The following is a 16,371-nucleotide window of genomic DNA, read 5'->3' as shown; positions in this document are numbered from 1 at the left end:
TTATTGTGGCCAAGATAGATACGAAGCCCACGCCTACTACAGTAGTACAAGTTTATATGCCAACTAGCTCTGCAGATGACGAAGTAATTGAAGAAATATATGATGAAATAAAAGAAATTATTCAGATAGTCAAGGGAGACGAAAATTTAATAGTCATGGGTGACTGGAATTCGGTAGTAGGAAAAGGGAGAGAAGGAAACGTAGGTGAATATGGATTGGGGCTAAGAAATGAAAGAGGAAGCCACCTGATAGAATTTTGCACAGAGCACAACTTAATCATAGTTAACACTTGGTTCAAGAATCATGAAAGAAGGTTGTATACATGGAAGAAGCCTGAAGATACTGACAGGTTTCAGATAGATTACATAATGGTAAGACAGAGATTTAGGAACCAGGTTTCAAATTGCAAGACATTTCCAGGGGCAGATGTGGACTCTGATCACAATCTATTGGTTATGAACCGAGGATTAAAACTGAAGAAACTGCAAAAAGGTGGGAATTTAAGGAGATGGGACCTGGATAAACTGACTAAACCAGAGGTTGCACAGAGTTTCAGGGACAGCATAAGGGAACAATTGACAGGAATGAGGGAAAGAAACACAGTAGAAGAAGAATGGGTAGCTTTGAGGAATGAAATAGTGAAGGCAGCAGAGGACGTAGTAGGTAAAAGACGAGGGCTAGTAGAAATCCTTGGGTAACAGAAGAAATACTGAATTTAATTGATGAAAGCAGAAAATATAAAAATCCAGTAAATGAAGCAGGCAAAAAGGAATACAAACGTCTCAAAAACAAGATCGACAGTATGTGCAAAATGGCTAAGCAGGGATGGATAGAGGACAAATGTAAGGATGTAGAGGGTTATCTCACTAGGGGTAAGATAGATACTGCGTACAGGAAAATTAAAGAGACCTTTGGAGAACAGAGAACCACTTGTATGAATATCAAGAGCTCAGATGGAAACCCAGTTCTAAGCAAAGAAGGGAAAGCAGAAAGGTGGAGGGAGTATATACAGGGCCTATACAAGAGCAATGTACTTGGGGACAGTATTATGGAAATGGAAGAGGATATAGATGAAGATGAAATGGGAAATACGATACTGCGTGAAGAGCTTGACAGAGCATTGAAAGACCTAAGTCGAAACAAGGCCCCGGGAGTAGACAACATTCCATCAGAACTACTGACGGCCTTGGGAGAGCCAGTCCTGACAAAACCCTACCATCTGGTGAGCAAGATGTATGAGACAGGCGAAATACCCTCAGACTTCAAGAAGAATATAATAATTCCAATCCCAAAGAAAGCAGGTGCTGACAGATGTGAAAATTACCGAACAATCAGTCTGATAAGTAACGGGTGCAAAATACTAACGCGTATTCTCTACAGACGAATGGAAAAACTGGTAGAAGCGGACCTCGGGGAAGATCAGTTTGGATTCCGTAGAAATGTTGGAACACGTGAGGCAATACTGACCCTACGACTTATATTAGAAGCTAGATTAAGGAAAGGCAAACCTACGTTTCTAGCATTTATAGGCTGAGAGAAAGCTTTTGACAATGTTGACTGGAATACTCTCTTTCAAATTCTGAAGGTGGCACGGGTAAAATACAGGGAGTGAAAGGCTATTTACAATTTGTACAGAAACCAGATGGCAGTTATAAGAGTTGAGGGGCAGGAAAGGGAAGCTGTGGCTGGGAAGGGAGTGAAGACAGGGTTATAGCCTATCCCGATGTTATTCAATCTGTATATGGAGCAAGCAGTGAAGGAAACAAAAGAAAAATTCGGAGTAGGTATAAAAATCCAGGGAGAAGAAATAAAAACTTTGAGGTTCGCCGATGACATTGTCATTCTGTCAGAGACAGCAAAGGACTTGGAAGAGCAGTTGAATGGAATGGACAGTGTCATGAAAGGAGGGTATAAGATGAACATCAACAAAAGCAAAACGAGGATAATGGAATGTAGTCGAATTAAGTCAGGTGATGCTGAGGGAATTAGATTAGGAAATGAGACACTTAAAGTAGTAAAGGAGTTTTGCTATTTGGGGAGCAAAATAACTGATGATGGTCAAAGTAGAGAGGATATCAAATGTAGACTGGCAATGGCAAGGGAAGCGATTCTGAAGAAGAGAAATTTGTTAACATCGAGTATTGATTTAGGTGTCAGGAAGTCGTTTCTGAAAGTATTTGTATGGAGCGTAGCCATGTATGGAAGTGAAACATGGACGATAACTAGTTTGGACAAGAAGAGAATAGAAGCTTTTGAAATGTGGTGCTACAGAAGAATGCTGAAGATTAGATGGGTATGAGGAGGTATTGAATAGGGTTGGGGAGAAGATAAGTTTGTGGCACAACTTAACTAGAAGAAGGGACCAGTTGGTAGGACATGTTCTGAGGCATCAAGGGATCACCAATTTAGTATTGGAGGGCAGCGTGGAGGGTAAAAATCGTAGAGGGAGACCAAGAGATGAATACACTAAACAGATTCAGAAGGATGTAGGTTTCAGTAGGTACTGGGAGATGAAGAAGCTTGCACAGGATAGAGTAGCATGGAGAGCTGCATCAAACCAGTCTCAGGACTGAAGACCACAACACAACAAACAACAATGACAGTCCATTTGCAGAAAACCCATTTTTCAAGAAAAATTTTATTTATACTTTTAATGTTGAAATTTCTCCATTAGGTTTGATTATAATAATCACATGGTCAGGAAAGAGATCCATTTCTCATTTTTTTGACATATGACAACAGATTTCTTATGTATAACAAATACTGTGAAGACCAGGATTTTAGTAAGTTACTCGGGTATCAATAAATCTTTGGGAGTTTTTGCCTTTGAACAAGGTAATTATATTCTTAACTTCTTTGGCAGATCTTGAAGCATTTGTAATTTAGTTGCATATCTGTGACACTGCTTCCAGCAAGTATTCTATTGTCTTATCTCTTGAACTGTCCACATCAATCTCCTGAGCCACACCCATGAGTTGGTTACCAAATATTTTTCTTACTTGACTGCTATCACTAACTATTCAGACATTATCTAAATGATCTCATTTTTCCTTTAACATTTCCTACAGATATTTATTTCTATTGTCTGAATTACTAATTTCGACATTATTTAGAGCTGAATAGGTTAAATACCTTCTTTTGCATCTCTAATGAAGTTTTATTTTGACCAGACACGATTTTAAATTTTAATCATTTTCCTTATGATCAAACAGCATTTCTTAGATCAAACAGCATTTCTTATGATATGGCATTAAATCTATATCTTTGCTTGTTGTAGAACAATTTCATACAATTATCCTTTTCCCCCCGCACATATTCAACATTGTTAAAACCTTCTGTGACACACCACTTTTTAAATGCCTTATTAATTCCATACTTTATCGTGTTCTTTTTTTGTAAAGTAGCTGCTAAAGACTCATAGAAATCTATTAAATTTAGAAAGGACATATATTAAATTATACACATCACTTCAGTTTCCTGTAAGGCTGCCTTGGAACTTTACATGGTCTTTTGTTTAATCATTCTGTTTTACATGACGCCACTTTATTGTGATTAGGCAAGTTATTAAATATGGTTAGATGTGCATCATGACCACAGAGGCCATTCACAGCTGGATATACAGTTATACAATTGATTGAAGGTTCACCAACAAATATGTTGTCTTTTAGCACTCTGCTGTCCTACGCAATTCTGGTGGAAAACTCAAGAACAGAATTCAGGTTATAAATGTTAAATAACATTACCACATCATTTACCTAATCCTTAACAAAATAATTATTAAAATCACAACAGATAATAAATTGCATCTTTTATCTGCTAGGTGTCATAATAACGAATCAAATTTTTCTAGAAACATCTGAAGATCACCAAGTGAGGATCTATACAATGTAATAACTCCAAATAAGTTTTCTGGTATCAGCAGTTCACAAGCACATACTATCAATTGTTGATAAAAGTGGAAACTAATGGTTTCAAATGATTTGAACTTGATGTTATTTTTAGCATACATGACTACGACTACTTTCTCTAAATTTTCGCTACAGGAAAGGTTGAAAGTTTATGGCCTTCAATGTTCAGAATAGCACAAAAAGCTAGTCAACTTTGTTTAGCTGTCCTCTAACATTCTAACCCACCATACTTATTGAAACAAAATTTTTTGTATGCAGCACTATATTTACTTACCTTTTTTAAAACAGTCTGTCTGAGTAAGGTATTTATTCTAACATCCACACCTGTAATCACAGGAATTTTACCATTGATGACACACTTCTGTTGGTCCATACAGGTGACAAGATAAACTGTTTCAGAGGGGATAGAAAAGGTGGTGCACTATTACAGCATGTCTCAATCATCATAGAGATTATGTTGAAGAATAGTCAATACATGTAAGTCTGTACAAAAAGAAAAATCCTTCCTCAGATTCACATTTATTTAATTTCCATTCCTAATGATGTTGATGATGATGATGATGATGACTGGTTTGTGGGGTACTCAACGATGCGGTTATCAGCACCTGTACAAATCCCCAATCTTTTCACAGTCCCGTCTTACTATTTTCCCCAAATGATGATGGTGAAATTATGAGGACAACACAAACAGCAAGTCCCCAGGCATAGAAAATCCCTGACCTGGCTGGGAATCGAACCCGGGACCCTGTGATCCAGAGGCAGCAATGCTAACCACTAGACCACGAGCTACAAACCAATTTCCAATCCTATTGCAGGTTACAAAAAAACAGGATTTATATCTTGTGATCAATAACCATGATACTGTGGTACATGTATGAAATACAGATGGTTATAAACTGAGATACCACACATTTGGCAATGTACAGCATTCAGCACACTGAACATATTATGGTTCACCAGTTAATGGACGCAACTACTGTTGAATCATTCCCAGACTAATCTTGTACTCTCTGCCATGCATTACATTGTTCAGACTGTTTATCAATGATGGGTATGGAAAACTGCTCTAGATGTTCTGCAATGAATCTGACAACAAATGCTAAGGACACCTGGATGTGAACCTGGACAAAGAAACCAAATATTTCTTTTGTGTTCTGTGAGAATATGCAATGTCTTCTGATTTTAAGAACTGTATTGTTTATGAACATTAGCACTATTTGTTTGGTCTTTGGTTTGAATAAAAGACTGCACATGAGCAGTGACTTCAATTCAGTGAATATGGACTGCAAATGGAAAAACTGATTTTTCTTGAGTTCTGACAGTCACACTGGCAGAATAGCAAAGCTTACACACACACACACACACACACACACACACACACACACTCTAACACACACAGTTTTTATTATTTTTGTCACGAGTCAAGATTCTGTTGTGAACATCTGTAGTGTGTGATTTTGCTTTTGCAGTTTTATTTCTCTGTTTCTAGTGTTAAAAATGGCAAGTGTTAAGATATTTAATATTAATCCTGAGTTTTATAGCAACAAATTTAAAACTGTAACAATTACCAGGCATGACATGGAAGATTTATCGATGGACCATGAGAAGCACCTGACAGTGTTTGCAAATGCAAACTTTATTATACATTAGATTTTAAAGATCATGTAAGTATAATTAATGACAGACCATGTTATAATGTTAAAATAGGGGAGCCGGACCCTTTCAGAACTGAATGGGAGCCAAGCTGAGAAACCTGTGTAAAGACTTCAGCGGGAAGAAACTTACATATGGAACACCTTGTAATCTTACATAGAGAGAAATAAACAATCTGACTCAGTTGTATGAGTTAGTTATAAGAAGAAATGTGGGGGATTTGCACAAAATGAGAAAAAAACTGTATTGGCAACTTTGTACCCTAAATTTTTACTACAGACCAGAACACATTACATGGACTCTGTCAAAAAGGGAGGCCTCATGGTGTAAGTGGCTGAGTGATGCAACAGGAAAAGAATGCAGTCAATGTAGAAAATATACAAGGAACTTGTAAATTCCAAATTGCTTGGCAAATGTGTACACGACAGCATGAAAAACCACAAAGAAAGTTTCAACAGATGGATATGGCAGTGAGTACTGAAAACAGTCCTAGTTGCTTGTAAAGTTCTGAAAACAGTTGTGATTACTTCAGTAATATGTTTCAATACATAGTGTGATTAGCAAGATTAAAATAATAAATAATTTAGGCATCTAACATGAATAACATGATAATATCTTTGACTGTCTTGATTTCCTGCAAATGACCAAAGAAGAAGTATCTGTTGAAGCCACTATCAAGGAGTCCAGATGAAGGACGGGACTTTGGAAAAAGATTGCCAAGGACAGAAAATCAGCTTTTCAACCAGAATATGCAGGTGGAATGTACTTAAAGAGCCATATGGCATGAAAAAGTCACAATGTATTTTTTTCCTAATTTTCTAGAAACAACATTTTCAGTATTTAATGTACATATACTTTCACAATGATTTCAGCTTTATTCATCAAATTTCTCTCAAAACGAAGTTTATGAGGGGTCTTTGTATTATGCTTAATATTTACCGGCAATATGCGGATTTGGATAAATAACATATCATTACTGGTGTCACTTCTTAGAAAAATAAATAAAGAAAAGAAAATGGTTATGTAAAATAATTTCTTGTTGTTCATTCAGATATACTCCAAACTACCAGCTGCAACTCATAACTTATTTGTTTGGATGTTGAGAGAAGCCATGGCTAATGGCACCAAAAATAAAATTTGCTTTCAATATTCATCAAGTACACAATTTTTTCTAATAATTAAGTTATCACAGATAAACAAACACTTTTTTCCATTATGCTTTTCCTTCTGTCATTCAGTGTTGACATAAAATCACAATTTTGTAAGTGTTATACATCACGAGTAACGTCCTCTCAAAACATGGAGTGATAATGCTTGCTGTTCAAAGTCCAGTCCCCTTACATTATATTCAAATTATAGACTGGCTGAGATAATGTTCAACCACACATTTTGCCAGAATTAGAGTGACATCATTTAAACAATACTGATAAAATTTCATACTGTTAGCCAATAAAAGGTTAAACAACTACTATCTGAAAGTACAATACTGATACTGATTACACCTGTCAACTACTGATAGAATGGTAGCGACAGAGTTCTGCACATCAACTTTTGATAAATAGTGTCTGTGCACCTTCAGTGACTTAATCTCCATCAATCTATTAATTTTATTTCAGTGCATTTCACATAACCCTCATGACAGGGTAGATCACAATGTTCCTCCAACTTCGTTCACCCAGTAATGCTATTCTCATTTGTCCCTGGGGGAAAATTTCTGATAGTAGTGTTTGGAAATAATAGGTGGACATATCAGTGACAATGAAAGTTTGAGTCTGGTCTGGAGACATTATCAGATAACTTTATGGTTAAGGCCTCTGCTGGGATTACGTAGAAAACCCAGGTTCAGATCTCGGTCTAGCACAGATCTTCGATTGCCTCTACATTACATTCCAGGTTCAGCATAACTGGATGGTTTGTACTGGTATTTCGTATCATTGAATTTTCACTGATTTCATCACCAATGAGTCATTCACCTTATTTCAGCACATTTAATTGATATGCCTTACTTCTGTTTCTAATGTATGATCCTATAGATAAAAGGAAGAGACTAAAACTTGGACAATTTGTTAAACACATCAGAATTACAAGAAATGATATTAACCTCAATAACTACATAAAACATCGAAGAAAAAAAAATCAGCATAAAGGATGTCAATGTTAAAATGTGCATTATAAAATACACAGCTGTACCACTATTTTTATTGAAGATAATCATTTTTGGTCCAACATCACACCATCTTTGGGTATCAAAAGCAACCAGCTATGCATTCTCACAGTTGCAATACCAACTGCAACTTATAGACTGTTCAACTACTATTATTAAGTGTCGATGCATAACCTTTATGTCCAGTCAGTATCAGAGATGGTTGTGTGTACCCTGCTTTGTCAGCTCAAAACATGATAACAAGGTGAACAAAATTATCTTGATGTTGACTTGACTGGACATAAAGGATGTGCACGGACAGTTAACAATAGTAATGGAGCAGTCTGTAAGTTACAATTGGTATTGCAGTTGTGATTAGGCATAGCTGAGTTGCTTTTGAGGACAGAAGATGGTCTGATGTTGGCGCAAAATCGATTGACTTCAGTAAAAAATAAATAAATAAATAGTGGTACAGTTGAGTATTTTATAATGCAATTTTTTAACTTTCTTATGTAACAGCTGTCCAACACAGCCTATACGAAATATTTCCAAAGAATATAGGTATGTACTGATGAATGTATAATGGAGATGATAAAAGAAAACATAACTGGAAAATATCAGTCTGACAGTATGCTTTTAGATGATAATTGTAGTGAAATGAAGAAAGCAACATGTAGCAGGTTTGCAATAGACTATGTTTCAGGTATTCTCTAAATTTACCTCGTCAATGATACGCTACAGTAAATCTGAACTGCAACTAACTACAAAATGTTATATGTCTTCTGGTGGTCCTCTGTTTACTTCTTTCAATACACATGTACTTGTAACTTTGCCAACATACACATAGAAATCATATTATACAGTTCAGTACAAAATGAGCAAAATCTGAAGTGTTCAAACGCTAAATCAGTTGCCAAAAATGTTACAGACAAAATTTCATGGACATGCATTTCATACATAACAAAGGGATATAAAATGTTTTCTGTAAGCAAACAAATACAGCTACCAACAAGGCTGGTACAGTACACCACCAGAATCATCTGGAAGGAATGGATTGCAATAGGAATAAGAAAATGATGATTGCATTAACATTTAAATGATGTTAAATGCATTTAAAAGTTGGTGTTATGATCACTAACACTATTGAAAATTTTAGTATAAAAAAATGAGAGAGAAGGAGATGGAGGAGTGAAAAAAGTTGGCTTTATCACAGAACACAGAAATGTTCTAATGCAATGTTACATTCAAAGGAATCAATTCTTGTACAAGGCATAACAGGAGTTTATCAAGAAATGCACTTTCCATGCAGATTTGATGTCAGCCCTGGTGTTAACTACAGGTACTGCAACAGTTAGTAGTATACAGTAAAATAATTAATGAATTCTATGGAGAAACAGAAGTTAATAATTACTGAAACAGAACTTTGGAGTAGGGACACCAAACCAGTGTAGAGTTTCCAGCAATCAACCAATCTATACATCAGTGGTTCCAACACCATTGCATTACGAAAAATGAGGTGCCTTTTCCTTTCTTTGAAAACTTCACTCCTTTTGTATGGCACAGGCCAGCCTTCAGTGAGTTACTGTTGCATTACAGTATAACCTGTCTCAAGATAGTTTATCTGTTAGCTCTCAGCTACCAATTGCCATCCACTGTTGTCTTGTTAATCAAATTTTTGTAAATCTTATGATCATTGATTGTGGATATCTCATCATTTTTGTATACTTAGTTATCTCAGTAACAGAAGCAAATCATGTTTCTGAAGTATATCAGATAAATCTCCAGCAAAAGAACTCCAAACAGATTCTGCTCACAGAGATGAATTATCATGTATTTTTCTCCAATGAAACTGTATCATATGACACTCTATCCTCACAACTAAATATGTTTTGAGAGCATCAAGATATTTCAGTTATGCTGTCACTGAATAAGTGATAAGCTCAAGGTTTAACATCAGCAAGGTCTAAATATAAAGAAAGTATGATCTAGAAGCCATGAAGGGGAATGGTGGAGGGTGCAGGGAATCACAGTCATTAAAAATTTCCTTATTCAACATAAGCACATGTGAAAACGTATTACGTAACACAAGTAAATTATATTCCATTCTGAAATATCAATAACCTCCTTCCCATTATTCTCTTGATTTTATCTATACTAATGACATTTCTCACCCTTCATTTGATTCAACGGTCTTGATAAGGTAACTCTCATGCCGTGGAGGAGGAAGTGGATGACGCGACTGGTGGTCCAATGTGCCCTCACTGCAGTCATTCAAATTGACCGGCTCTTCCATGTGGAATGCTTGCTCTATTTCAGGTTTCTTCTCCCAAACTTCCTTGAAGAATGGTGTGTAAAAGGCAGCTGGAAGATGATATATGAAAGGAGCACCCTGCTTATACAATTTGTATTAAGAACTTGAACAGCTACAGGTAAACCACGAACTCTTTTTGTGAGACTGTGTAATGATTAGACATAGAAAAATTAAGAGCTCAAATTATTCATAAAACACGATTCACTGAACATTTGGAATTTTCTTACATAAAAACTGTCCTATTAGTAACACGGGCAATTTGAATATGAAGTACAGAAATATAAAGATTCTATATTTGGTGCAAGAAGCCACCTGAAAATTGAACACTTTGTCCACATCAGGTTCCCAAAGTAAAATACGTGGGAACATTACAGAAATTAATGAATTCATAGTGCACCACTTGAGAAATGGAACACAGATTTTAACAATATGTGTGCGGAATAAGTGAAAATGCATACTGAGGCTGATACTACAACATGGTAAACAATATTACATAATGTGGGGATAAAAATAATCTAATACTAGCAATACATTAACGTTTTGCCATTATTTAACTACTTAGCTGATGAGATCTTTCAGTGCATAATTTCTACATCTCAATGGCACACAAAATTGTTATGACTGGTGTACTGTAGTTTAATATCAAAGAATGTTTTAAAAAATCTTAATTTTAAAATAAAGATGACACTTGATTTACACGAGTATAATAATGATAATGTGATTAAAAAATGAGATCATTAAACTACTCTGGGTTAAAACATGCACAACAAATTGTATATTAACAGAAGTTTTTTTTAAAAAAAATTGACAAAAGAACAGAATGTAACAGAGTTAGTAAAATTTACACAATACAAACAGACACATCACTCAAGTGCAATGATCAAATAGCCAATAAAAACACATATAAAGAGACAGATAATTCAAGCATTAGGTTTCAAATGTACGATTCTGTTGGGAAGGTGGAGAGAAATTCTTAGTAAAAGAGATCTGAAGATAATTTATTGCTAACTGGTCCTGATATAACTATGTAGCTGCTCTAGATTTATCAATAGCCTCTATTTCTTGCCATGTGCTCATGCAGACAACAAAATATTCATACAATTCTTCAGTTTTTCATGGCTATAGTTTCAGAAGTGAAATGTGGAGGATTATCTTCAGCTTTCATTTTAAATCAGAGCACTATTAGTTACTTTCAGATTTGCTGAATAATCATATCAGTTCAAAATGGTAAGTCTGCATTTCATTTTGCTGATCAAGACTTTCTACTGCCTTGCTTTCAATGACAGGATTATCATTTAGAATTTAAAAGTGTGATGTCTGCAGAAACATATTACAATAAATTATTCAAGAATGTATATTAAAAACACATAGACAAACAACAGACTATTTTTTTATGTAGAAGATAAAAATTCTGTAGGATAAATAACAATGACTAAATACTGAGGCCAATTTCTTGTCTGGTACATAGTAATTGAAAATACAGAGTAATGACTCAGCAAACAACTCAAGAAATTACCAATAATCTCGGCACAACATTCACTTGTACAAAATCTTAAGATCAAATAAATAAAAGGGAAATTATGTGTGTTTGTGAAGTATAATGTCATTTACATAATCTGCTGCACCAACGAGATTCACACTTATAAAAACCTCAGTTAGTAAAATTCTAAATTACAGGAAGAGGAAAAAACTGTAAGTACCTAGCTATTACCTTGTACAGTATATAAAACTGCGCATATGTTTGAAAAGATGAATGACTGGATGCTATTTTTTATTCAGCTCTGTTCCCAATACAACTGTACTATTGATTCGTATCAAATGAGGTAACAAAAATTCTTTTCTTTCTACATGGTAATATTTTCCCTTTGGAGAATAGTCACACAATGGATTACGAGAACTATCTAAAGCAACATTAAGAAGCTGAAGCAAGACTGAAAATAAGTAGTAACATCAGGCTACGACTCAATGTTGGGAAGACAGCTCATCATCAAACATCTCGAACTAAAATCTTTTTTAGGCTTGAATAGCAATAATTACACAAGCAACATTAAGTCTCTAAACACTGAACATGTGCTTAAATTGCTGTGACAACTGCACACACATTGATGAACAGAAATAGTAAGCACAAATAAATCAATTACCAAAATTTTGTTTATCAACTAATTCCTCACGGAAGTTGTCTCTTGGTGGCTGAGTGGTTACATGCCAGACTGTAGTAACAAAGGACAGGGGTTCAATTCCAAGTCGGTCCTAAGATTTTTTTTTCCTACTTATTACTTCTTTTGCATCTGGAAATGTTTCTTAAAGTGCAAAATGCATTGTGGTTTTGAGTCAAAGTTAAACTGGATGGATAAGTCTGCTCAAAGTTAAGGATACACCACCTCAAACAGAACTATGCCCAATAAATCACTATGGTAGTTTAGAACCTTAAGGTTGATGTCAGCTCTACCTAAGCACACAATTCAAAAGTCTACCTCTACCACTTTCTGCATCAATAGTTTCTTTAGTGTCCTTAACCTGGCAAACTACTCAAATTTTCGTCCGCACAGAAAGTTGTCTACATTCATTGCCAACAATCTGTAATTTTTAAGTTTTCATCATGCTCAGCAAATTTCGGAAACCCAGAACACAGTTTGTATTGGCAGTTAAATTGATTGTTCCACATAGGTGGCTGTGAACTACCAGCTGCCAAATGATTTATTCTTTATGGTATGGGTTATAAAAATAATTATGACAACACTATATTCTGAAATCACGCAACTGTTTCCCTAGGGTTTTGGAGCCACTGTGCTGAGCAACGTGCTGTGTTCCATCACTGAAAATTATATTGTTAATCACTCAAAATTATTTTGTTTCTTTTTGTTTACTTTACAAATATATCTGATTATTTTAATGTTTTTGGGCTGTGGAAAAGTTTCTCACTGTGTATCTGTGTGTCCTCAGAGTCTTTCACGACAGCATACATCCAAGAATGGTGGCTTCTTGTGCTTCTCCATCTTGAGAGTAAATTTAATGTTGGGATGGACACCATTCATGTGATCGACTAACTGCTGTAGTGTATCTTCACCATGAGGCCATATCAGGAAGGTGTCAATGTATCGTAGAAAGCAAGACGGCCATAATGTCACAGTTTGCAGAGCCTGCTCCTCAAAGTGCTCCATGAAGAAATTTGCGACTGCTGGAGACACTGGTGATCCCATGACTGTGCTGTCCGTCATCTCATAATATTCATCGCAACATTAAATTTACTGTCCAGATGGAGAAGCATGGCAAGCTACTATTCTTGGATGGTTTGGTTGAGCGGAAGGCAGGAGGCCAGCTTGGTCATTCAGTGAACTGGAAACCAACACACACTGATCAGTACTTGAACGCCAATAGTTTCCACCACCCTGCACACAAGAAAGCAGTCCTGAACACGTTGGTTCATAGAGCCAAGATTATCTCTGACGAATGACCCCCTACAATCTGAATTGCTGAACTTAAAATGTGTTTTTGTGGAAAATGGATACAGCAAAAGAGACATCGCAAATGCTTTCAATGGCCGTCGATGAAAGAACCTGGTGAATCAGTAGAAAATGCCATACCTACTGCATTCCTGCCATAATGAGGAGCAACTAGCAGTAAGTTAGGACGTCTGCTGCAGAAACATGGGCTAAGACCAGTGTTCTGGCCCGCCCCCAAGATACGAGATATGTTGCGCCCTGTTAAAGACGACATTGCTCTTCGAGTGTCCGGTGTGTATTGTGTACCCCGTGAATGTGGCAGCACGTATATCAGACGAACAATTCACATGGTTGCAGAGCGTTGTACTGAGCACAAGAGCCATATAAAACAAAGGGAGTTTGACACGTCAGCCAGAGCGCAGCAATGCCTATAAAACGGACACAAAATATAGATCGACAATACAGAAGTGTTGGCTCATGCATCTACATATTGGGGCTCCGTTATAAAGGAAGCAGCCGAGATTCATTTAAACAACAACATTTTCAACAAAGAACAGGGGTACACACTCAGCAGGGCATGAGGGTGGGCGTTGGACATCAAAAGAAAGCAAAGACAGATGCGTGGCGCAGGAGCGGCAGTTTCAAACGTGGCACCTTCCCCTGGCGCACCTATATCACCGGTGCTGCCACAGGCAATAACCCCACTTTCTGCCCGGGCTGACTTATGCGCGTGTGCCACATTGGGTCTATCTGATTGGCTGCTGCTGCTGTCACCATGCCTATATAAGCGAGAAACCGTAGCAGCCCCAGCAGTCAGTGAATTCCTGACAACAAGGGCAGAGATGGTCATCGAAATCTCAAGGATTTTCGTCAAATTGATGTGGCTTGAAAACCGAGAACGTTTTATTCACTGTGTATCTATGATTAATATATGCAGTTGAAGTGCGATAACCATGTCAACAGCTGATTTAGTGGTGTTGCCAAGAGCATCTAACAGTAATTCAAATCAACACCAGGCCTCATTTAGTTGTTATAAATTTAGTGTTACAGAACACAGCGAGTGTGTGAACTGGGTTCCTTTTCTGAACTAAGATCAAAACTGATCTCCAGTCAGTGACGATTATATAATCAGCCCTAAATATGACAAAGAAAACACCAAAAGTCTACATGGCAGTGTCAATACACAAGGTTAATTCCTAATTATGCTCTGCAAAAAACAACAATATTTAGAGAGGAAACTCAAGATTGTAGCTAAATATGAAATCGGTATACATCCACTTCTAAATCATAGATGATGAAAAAGGGACATTACAAGACAGTTTTACTTGCTTGGCCCTGAGCAATCAGCAACACATACTAGGCACATATGAAATGTCAGAATTCATCTGTCCAACTAAAACTGTCTACAGTGATCAGTTGTCGCAGTAGCATGCACAAATTCACTGTCTGGGAGAAGACATATGTCCTGGTATTTTCACTTTGTCTTTGTGTGCCAGTGCTGCAAAAATAAACAGTATAATCACAGGGGAACCTTAAGCAGTGACTTAATTTCCCAATTCAAATGGTAAAATGTGTCTGCAGGTAACTGAGTGTACCATCAAACACCTGTAACTGCACAATGCCATTTACAAACAACAATGTGGAAAGCAGAGATCTGGAACTCCCAATTCAAACAATTTTCCTAAACTCTTCCGCCTGCAGCAAACTTCAGACAATGTTGAACATAAGAACAATTTTTTTTTTAAGATGATACCCCCTACATCCCTACCCACTTTCAGACCTCGTCTTATATTTCAGGAAACAAAACACCTTCCCTTTTGGCATCTAGAAAACAGTGAAGCATTGAAAACTTCAGTTTTAGAGAAACTGAGACATTATGTGGAAGAATTTTATGCTGAGGGTATAAAAAAAATATAGAAAAGTTCTTCCACAATGCCAATTGTAGCTGGAGAATAATAGCGGTTTTGTAGTAGATGAGCAGAAAATATTAGAATGGTTCTCAAAATGATTTTATCTGCATCTTTTGTGACTCTTCAGTTAATCAGTTTTTATTTTTGTGATGCACTGTTTAAGTAAGATTGTATAGTATAATGTGAAGCAAGGGTAGGGAGGAGAGAGTGGGGGAGCTGTGGAGGGCTGGTGGAAAGTAGGGGGAAGGGCTGTAGAAGATGACTATTTATAGCACGTCTTTGAGCCACACCACATTCCCAAACTTTACTTTACAAAAGTTAACATACATACAATCATTACAAAGAATAATTAATTATGACTGACTCGTTCAATAAAACATCACCATTTGTTATTTGACAGAGACAAAATGTTATTTTGTCACAATAATTGGAAAAATTAGTCAGTCCGCACTTACAGCTCATGGCAGCTATATATAAGCTGGCTGCAACTGAGACACTAAATCTGCAGCACTGTATGCTGTAAAATGAGGAAACAAACCTCTACCAGTATTTGCCAAGCAGAGCAGGCTGATACGATAATACAATGAATATAGTAAGCTAATGCAATGAGCTTCAGACAAAGAGCTTACAAAGCTTGTTTTCACAAACAATATTACCTTTTAACTAAATCTCTAGTGGTAGTGGACTGGTCTACAATGTAACAACCTAGTGACACTCTTCACACTGCAATGAAGCAGCACAGATACGGCACGATAGATCTTTTTTTAAAAAAACATATCTTTGTGGTTCTATGCCCCCGTAGGTTAATTATTTTTATTCTGTTGCTTATACCTTTTACTTTTTCATTGTTTTACTGAGGTGACATGTACAGCAAGTACTAGCTTTTTCAAGAGGAAATAGAAACAGGGAAGAAATCCACATGGAGAATGTCTAGCATGTGATTGTTTCTTCATTTTCTTAAACCTTCATATTTATGGTGCTCTGCATGAATTGTGACTGAAGC

General features: G+C 36.5%; 1 protein-coding gene across 5 annotated transcripts in view; it reads right to left on the bottom strand.

Moving 5' to 3' along the window:
- LOC126470106 (rho GTPase-activating protein 190) overlaps nucleotides 1–16,371 on the bottom strand; it is a 293,491-nt gene that overhangs the window by 149,056 nt on the left and 128,064 nt on the right. For all 5 annotated transcript variants that reach the window (XM_050097683.1, XM_050097685.1, XM_050097686.1 and 2 more), the window contains exon 16: nucleotides 9,876–10,065. In XM_050097683.1, coding sequence (XP_049953640.1) covers nucleotides 9,876–10,065 — 190 coding nt within the window. The remainder of the gene's footprint in view (nucleotides 1–9,875; nucleotides 10,066–16,371) is intronic.

This window comes from Schistocerca serialis, chromosome 3 (assembly GCF_023864345.2).
Source record: "Schistocerca serialis cubense isolate TAMUIC-IGC-003099 chromosome 3, iqSchSeri2.2, whole genome shotgun sequence".
Classification (NCBI taxonomy): Eukaryota; Metazoa; Arthropoda; class Insecta; order Orthoptera; family Acrididae; genus Schistocerca; species Schistocerca serialis.
The sequence above is the reverse complement of the archived record's forward strand: the minus strand, read 5'-3'. Positions and strand labels throughout refer to the sequence as shown.